The sequence below is a fragment of the Papilio machaon genome, chromosome 6 (assembly GCF_912999745.1).
Source record: "Papilio machaon chromosome 6, ilPapMach1.1, whole genome shotgun sequence".
In the NCBI taxonomy this organism is placed as follows: domain Eukaryota; kingdom Metazoa; phylum Arthropoda; class Insecta; order Lepidoptera; family Papilionidae; genus Papilio; species Papilio machaon.
The window spans coordinates 9,693,763-9,702,500 of NC_059991.1; the positions used below are offsets into that span (position 1 = coordinate 9,693,763).

An 8,738-nucleotide genomic window follows, 5' to 3' on the forward strand; every position below is an offset into this window, starting at 1 on the left:
AAGAGACAGAAAATGTATGTAGCTGTATCGCACACTCTCGAATAAATTACTGTAAGTATCACTCGCTTGCACAATACGATGGCAGCGATTTGCGTCTCCGGTTCTCTGTGTGTGTCTATTTAAGGATGATTTGATTAAAATTCATTTGTCTATTCACTAGAGATGGGTTGAGTAAAATCTGTTATGAATCTTTTCGACTTTCCAATGTTTTTTCTCATAGAACTAGCAATCGAAAATTTCCTGATTTTTTTACTTACATCATAAATAAAATTGTTACTTCCACTTTATTCTTGAAAACTACATAAAGAAATAAAACATTAAACCATAAATTACTATTTTTTTTTAATTAATTAATTTTTGTTTTAACACACAAAAATAAATTCATTTAATGTTTTTTTAGTTAACTGTGCGATACATAGCTACATAGCCAAATAACGATATAAATTAAAAAGTAATAAAACACCTAAATTATAGTACTTATTTGTTCAATTAATTTTATAACAAGAACGATGGTCGATAGTTCATAGTTGTTCATTATGCCCATACGGTCCGACATTATAACTACCGTCCATTAAGTACAACATAACCTTTATACAAAATTAACCCGATACTGTTACTTCCACCGCGAACGATTGTTAAGGGTTACCAGTAGACAAAAAAAATCTTAACTTCTTCCGAAGTTCTTTCTTTTAAAATACAAATAAAAAACAAATTATATTTCTCATGTGAATAATTAGTCACATAAAAAATTCGTAGATATAAATTTATGAAGTTACATATAAAAATATAAAAGTTTTTCTTGTGTTTCCTGGAATAATTCTAAAGCTGTATCAACTTGCGTGGGCGCATCAATTAAACATAAGCTATTACATTTCTACAGGCGGCCCGTTTATGTTCAATGTTTCAAATCAGTTGCCAAACGTTTATTTTTTCTGTGTTTCATATGAAAGAATTTCGGAACTTTTTAGGAAATTTTTGCGATTTTTGACTAATACTTGTCAAAAACTACCGTTATTACCCCTTAACCTCTAACATGACATAAGAAACAGGAAAAATGTGTCACTTTGAAGAAAATAGTGACATATATCTCTTCATCTTGGTGATATATCACTCTTTTATATTAGTAGCTCACTAGAAGTTTTGAACAAAACGAAACAAGTAGGTAAATAGCAATTAGGATTTCAGAACAGAGATATCTTTTGAAATTTAAAGGTCTAAGAAAACACATTATAGACATGGTATTTGTGCTTTTGATAAATTATTAGCATAAAATTTTTGATAAACTAAGCAGAACAAAATAATGTTTTGTATTTTTCACTTTCCTTTTCCTTTGCCTCAATTGTAGAACATTCGTTGAATATGCTCTACCTGTCGCTCTCTTAGCGAGTGGGCACTGAGCGAAAAGTTACAAGTCGCTCGCTTACCTCTCCGTATCGTATATAGGGAAAAGAACTTTATTTGTAATGAAAAAAAAAAACTTTTTTCCTAAAGATATAAACATATACTCTCAAATGAAGTGAGCTAAATATATAATTATCTCTTTTTAAAAGATATATATCTTTTTTATAACTCACCCATTACATCTCTACTAGACATGTACTTAACTAAAATTTGACCTGCAAGTCACAGCTCACAGCCCACATCAGTGAACCGGTTCAATCAAGCTTAGTTCAATTTGCACCTGTAAAGAGTTTTATTACTTGCGTTTTGAGTTGCAAACTACTAGTCGACTCACATTGTCATAGTATATTGATTGCGATGAGCTGTGAGCTGCGAATTTGTTGTTGAACTGCAGCTCAACGGTTCAAGACTATGTGATAGGGATGTTAACATTGAGTGGAAAAATCGATTATTTGAAAATCAATTTTTACATTATATGATAAAAATCGAATCAATTAGTCAAAAGTCGATTTTTAAAGAAAAAATAATCGATTTTTCCATAAATCTTTAAAATTTCAGGGAAATCAAGGAAATACAATAGATTTTTCCTAAGCACTAATTGCCCTAAAACATTATATAAAATGAAATTAAATAAATGTATTAAAACAAAACGACAAAGTTATGGTCTTAAAAACAAAAATATGAAACAAATCATTTTTAAAAATTTATTTAAACACTAAAAAATTAAATACTTATAATCACAAATATCATAAACTAGCTGTGCTTGTGACTTCGTCCGCGTGAAATACTGTCTTCGGGTGGCGTTTTAATTATTTAGTCTAATTATTTTAATTTAAATTATAAAAATTACATCGAAACATAATAAACTCACAAAACATTCGCATAAACCTTATGTATTCCCATACAAAGTTTCATCTCCTATTCCCTATGGTTATTTAGCTCCCTTGAGGTTAAAACTTTTACAAATTTTGAATGTCACATTTATTTCTCTCAAATTAACAGCCTAAAAATAAGTTTCAAGATCTGTCCTTTCTCAGGCTCTGGACAATTTTTGTACCAAATCTTAAACAGGTCCAGTAGTTTTAGCGTGAAAGTGAGAAAGACAGAGTTGTTTTCTCATTTAATTTAATATTAGAAGGCATAAGGATTAGAATATAAAAACATATTTAAACGACTCGTTTATTTTTAATGAACTTGTTTAACTTATTATGTGTCGCAGGGCGTGAAACGATTAAATTATAAAATCGATTTTTAATAAATCTACTTTTGTAAAAAAAAATTCGTTCCATAAAAATCGAAATAATCGATTATTTTTTTAGCATCCCTACGATGTCAGCTGAGCCTTTGATATTTGAACCAGTTCACAGTTCAGAGCTGATATTATATACACATGGCTACTGCTGTATGTACTATGTCCTTATACTTATCACTTATCAATTTATTTTATGTTGAGACGAGTTATAGAATAAGTTGACGAAAGTTAGAATAGTAATAATTAATAAAATGAGCTAAGGGAATCTCGAAGATGAGCTCGGCTCGAGTGCGCTTAGTAAATAGAAATTATGGTATAACAAAACAATGGTTATACTTAGTTCAAAGTCAAAGTTGGCTTCTAAGGCAATAGGAGCATTCAAGTTTTTTATATTAAAACAAAGTTCTAAAACTATGGTAAGAAAACATTAATTTTGTAAATAGAATGTAAATCATATAATTGTTTAAAATTTCAAGCATTTTAACTAATATTGTCGTCTACTTTTCCCTTAACAACCTCTTATATCTATGTACTTCTAAATGTAGAATTAGGTGCTTAATATATTATACTTTGAGTATATATAAGTATGTACTCAAAAATATAGTTGTTGTCTCAATATACATTCTTTATGTTCTATATGTATGCGCTGTGTGCTACAATCTTAAAGTTTTAGAGTAAAATAATGTTTGTATAAATTTAGCATTTTTATTTGATATACTAAATTACACATTTATGGTCACTGGTTGTGGGTACTCCATTATTTTGAATACTACTAGATTTTAATTTAATTTTATAAAAAATATTTGTGTTACAATAAGAAGAGCTATTCAAAAAAAGAAACTGAAGATATCTAAATTACAAAAGAATTGAACAAAACAGTCTAGCAAGTTTCAAAGAAGGATATATAATTTTTTTTTCAATAGAAACATAAAAATTTCCACTAAATTCCAAATATAAAAATGTAATTATAAGAAATAAGTATGTACAAGAGAAGTGAAATGTCTTGGCAACATGCTCCCCCCGTAATCAAACACAATGATAAACAATGAAAAAACATAATTAGGTAAAAGAAAAAACTTACTATGTGTGGCCGAACAAATGAACAAAACAATGCACATCGGCAATACAAAGAAAATTAAAAGAAACAATAAAAAACTAAATCATGCACCGGACACTCGAGGACCAAAGTACTGGTTGTATTTTTGACAAGTCGAATCATCATCCTTGCCAGAGGAGAATTTTTTTTGAAACCCAGGCCTATAAAGGAGGACTTTTCGAGTATTGTCAACTAACTCATTTGGTAGTGCAGTATTTGGTTTAGCATTGTTTGGTGGTCGTTTTCCACTTTAAAGTGGTAATGGCTTCAATGTCTTTGTAAGTCTTGAAATGAAGTCAGTAAATGAAACAACAATAGTTTTTTTTAAATCAACAGGCAGGGATACCGAATAGGTAACCCACATTGATAGCAACATTAGTTGATAGGGGGAAAGTGTAACTTGCAAGTGCAAGGGACAAGCCGCTCTTTGTGCAGGCACAACAACAACAGCCCTAGCAAGCAGGCCAGTGCACAATTTACAGCAAACATGAATTTAGTGGTGTATCTCAATTAGTCTTTAAAAAAGCAAAACAATTTAATAATTTAAAGATCCATGATACTTTATATTTCATTGACATATTTATAATTAAAGTTAATTGGTTTTTAATTGGTAATTAAGTTTCACAATTTGATACACTTGATTTTTTGGAAAATGGAAGAAACTTTGATTTGATACAAGTAGTGTACAGCAATTACAGATATTGTGATGCATGAACTGTGCCCCACCTCATGTCACATGGTTTAGCTTGGAAATGGTCAGAAATTTGCAGGCATCATCATTATATGGCAATTACTTTACCAATCCACTTACTATAAAATGTGGTATATTGATAGTGAAGGATAAAAAAAAAACTACATACTTTTAGAGCGCATTCGCACGGGCGTTTTTTAAACGCCGCTTTAATATTCGTCTTTGGTGGCTCATGAGCGAAAATCTTTGTCTTCATAATCACTGTTGGTGACTGTTGGTTTCTTAGCCCACTAAAATGCAACATTGTGCAACAAAAACGGGTCGCGTTTTAAAAGCGCTGCCGTATGAACAGATACATGGAAATGAATTTGTTTTATTTGAACGCGTTAAGAAAGCGCTCTTGCGAATAGAGGCTTACTTACGGTCTTTCCATCTGCATTATAATTCTTATGATGTTTTTCTTAATAAGATAGACATAACTGACACGTGCATTGTCAATCTTTAAAATAACATCAGCATTTTTTGTGCGATGTAAAACGTATGCAAACATAGGAGTTATGTATGTGAATAAATTGATTCTTGTCTTTATTGTACTGTTTCAATGTTAATCAAATCAACTAATTTAATGTTTTTAGTGAGTAGTCCAAGTTGTGGTTAAATTGGGGCATGCCATCGTTTATAATTTAACTAGCCACTCGCCCCGGCTACGCCCGGTTGGTCAAGGATCTGATCGCTTTTCTTTCATATCATTAGTACCATTCCTGGGGACGTCCCGTCCCATAAAAAACCTTGTAAACACGGGCGCTGGGCGCGCTGGACTGCGACCTGATTTTTCGGTAGCGCTTATTATTTATGATCGTGATATTTTCTAAATTATTTGTCAGAATTATATACTGTCGAAGACAATTTTAATCTACATATTTCCTGATAAAGAAAACTTTTATTTTGATAAGCATTAACATTTAAACCGAAAAAGTGATTATTGTGACAAAACTGTAAAACAGCGATACGCTACGTTGACTTTTTTTACAGAACTTTTTGAGATCTACAATTCTTTTGTACATCATTTTTATGTAGGTCCTACGTTTTAAGGGATTCAGAAATACGCTGTTTGTTAAATAATTGTATTTAAAAGTTTAATTACAATGAAGTATATAAACAAACCACCCGGAATACGTAACGTATTTGGACCCAGAACATTAGAGTCAAACAGAGGTAAAGAGAAGCGACTCTTATTATTAAGATTTAAAGATAATGTCACCAGAGTAGAGTTTGATGGTAGGACATACGACTAATACATTTGTTTAGCCGAATATTGACCTTATATAAAAGTAATTATGTGCTGTGGACTAGGGTCCGACGGTTTGGGTGCGGCAGGGTGCGCTGCGCGGTGCGGTGTGCCCGCTTCACGCGCGCGACGGCGACGTCGGCGGCGGCGACGCGCACTACTATAGCTTCAAAGGCATTCCGTACGCGCGTCCACCACTCGGCAAACTCCGTTTCAAGGTTGGTGAAATGTGAACGACTCGAGCAATGCTACTTACCACTTACTAATGTTTTTTCAGTTCTACGAATTCGATAACGACCCATGTTGCAGGTTCACGGTAACTCAATATGTAGCAAACAGAGGAGAATACGCGAAGAAGAAAAGAAGACAAAACATACGAACACTATCGATTAAATTCAATAAATTAACTCAATAACTTCGAAATTTCACCACTGAGCCAGCTCTGATTTTCTGGATTACTAGAGCGGCCCTGACTTTCGCCCTCGCTTTAGCATGCCCTAGATCTATTTTTTTTTTTGGAACATATGGAAGCTCGAAGCTCATGTTCCAATGCTCATTAGTTGAAAACCTGGATTAATATCGTATAGCTTATTAATGAAGCACGTACATTATATTAGTGAAGATTTGTAATGAAGACGATCTATCAAATTATGATATGTGCGATGACAGGGCTTTGTTGTTGCAGGCCCCGGCGCCGGTGGAGCCGTGGCACGGGGTGCGCGACGCCTCCCAGCACGGAGCGCCCTGCCCACAGGTAGACATGTTCACCGGCCAGCGCCTACAGGGTAGCGAGGACTGTCTGTTTCTCAATGTATATACGAAGTCTCTTCTACAAGATTCCAAACTGCCCGTTATGGTGTTTATTCACGGCGGTGGATTCATGTCAGGGTCGGGCGATGCGGACATGTACGGACCGCAGTTCCTGTTGCAGCATGACGTCGTCCTCGTCACCATAAACTACAGGCTGGAGATGCTCGGCTTCTTGTGTCTGGACAGCGCCGAGGTCCCGGGCAATGCGGGCATGAAGGACCAGGTCGCCGCGCTACGCTGGGTGCGGGACAACATCGATCGTTTCGGCGGCGACCCCGACAACATCACGTTGTTCGGCGAGAGCGCCGGAGCGGCGTCGGTGACGTACCACATGCTGTCGCCCATGTCCGCCGGCCTGTTCCACAGGGCGATAGCGCAGAGTGGGGTCTGCATAGCCGACTGGGCGAGAGGCACCGATGGAAAGGAGAGGGCCATGAGGGCGGCCAAGTTGCTGGGCCACAACGGCGCCGACTCGAGCGCCCTACTCGATTTTTTACAACATGTACCTGTCGAGAAACTCGTCAAAATGACAATCAAAACGATGACAGACGACGAGAGGCACCGCGGCCTGCCGATTCACTTCGCACCGGTTATTGAGAAACGGTTCCACGATACCGAAGCGTTCCTGACGACAGATCCTCTGGACTCGCTGTTATCGGGCGACTTCAATAAGGTGCCTCTGATAGCGGGCTACAACTCGGTCGAGGGTCTCGTATCCGTTCAATATCAAGCTAAAAAGATTGATATTCTTAATGAAAATCCATCTTATTTCCTTCCCAGAGAAGTAGCTCGGAGAGTCCCCGCGAACACGTCGACGGCGCTCGGGAATCGAGTTAAAAAGTTTTATTCGGGCGAGCGCGACTTGGGAGCGGACGACGTAGAGACTCTGGCGGCCATCCTCTCCGACGTGCACTTCGTGTACAACTGCCACCGACTGAGCCGGCTGGCGGCCGCGCGTTCCCCCGTCTATATGTACCGCTTCGAATGTGACACGCACTTAAACGTCATGAAACGGCTGCTGGGGCTCTCGGCCGTGCGCGGCGCTTGCCACGCCGACGACATCTTCTATTTGTTCAGCAATGCGGCTAACGAAACCAGCTACGAGGAGGACAACGAGTCGCGTTCTTTGGTCTACACCATCACTAAATTATGGACAGATTTTGCTAAAACTGGGTAAGTTGTAAATGTAAAGAAATATGTCATCGGTAATTCCACGGGCAGATGACTACAAAACGGAAGGTTCATACATTTCGATCTTTTCTATCTCGAGGTTTTGTTTTAAAATTATTACCCACAGATTTAATAACGGTATATCCTTATAGAAATAGTAGAAGTAATAAAAAGATTAGGTGTCTGTTCCTCGGGTAAGACGTTTCCACATGCTCTGCTCCTAATAATCATATTGTGATGTTAAATAACCTTATGGCGTATACCCTATGTGACAAAGATTTGTTCGAGGCAGGTTTGTAAATTGTAACGCGCTTTCGAGACTGAACACAGTATATATATATATATATCTTTACTTTCAAATATCTTGACAGCTGACCTTGAGCAAGGCGGAGTGCGCAGTGCCCTCCTCGCGTCCCTTTACGTCCTCTATACATAACATTGTGTACTCCGCAGATACCAGTGCGATGTTCCTAGCCGACAATATTTGTGAAAAATACTGTATTTATTGCAACTGTAGATGCCGCAACGATACAACAAGCTGCTTACTTGCTAAAATATGCAAAATGTTTAGATGTCGTAATTATTGCAGTGAGCCCACACCGGACGGTTCGCCGCTCAAAAGATGGCCGGCGCTGAGCGCGGACTTCGCGCGCGGTCCGTACGTGATCGCCAACACCGACAAAGTCGCCGACACCGACACCGACACCGACACCGACACCGACACCGACACCGACACCGACACCGACGCCGATACCGAGAGCCGTCGCGTTCGATTTTGGAACAAGCTGTACAAGGATGCCGGCCTACCTTTTATCGCCAACAGCAATTTGTAGCAATGAAAGTTCAAGTTGACGTAAAATGCATGCATCATATGTATGCAGACTGTATGCAGTCCAAAAGGACATGTTATTGTATTAAACGAATAAAATATTTTTATAGTAAAAGATGTCTCATTCCTTTATGTAACTATTTGCCAATGTTGCCAATGTTATACCTTTCCCTTTTTTTTTTTTTAATTAATAACATCAAA

General features: G+C 37.0%; 1 protein-coding gene across 1 annotated transcript; it reads left to right on the plus strand.

The window, feature by feature from the left end:
- Nucleotides 1-6,488: 6,488 nt before the first annotated feature.
- Nucleotides 6,489-8,580, plus strand: LOC106709890 (esterase B1). Its single transcript, XM_045678476.1, has 2 exons — nucleotides 6,489-7,711; nucleotides 8,298-8,580. The coding sequence occupies exons 1-2, from the start codon at nucleotides 6,489-6,491 to the stop codon at nucleotides 8,539-8,541; spliced, it is 1,467 nt and encodes a 488-aa protein (XP_045534432.1). The 3' UTR covers nucleotides 8,542-8,580.
- Nucleotides 8,581-8,738: the final 158 nt, after the last annotated feature.

Bases quoted from the DNA above. Each gene is read 5' to 3' on its own strand.
- LOC106709890 (XM_045678476.1), top strand. From the start codon at position 6,489: ATGTTCACCGGCCAGCGCCTACAGGGTAGCGAGGACTGTCTGTTTCTC. The intron at 7,712-8,297 runs GTAAGTTGTAAA...TAATTATTGCAG, and splicing joins ACAGATTTTGCTAAAACTGG to TGAGCCCACACCGGACGGTT.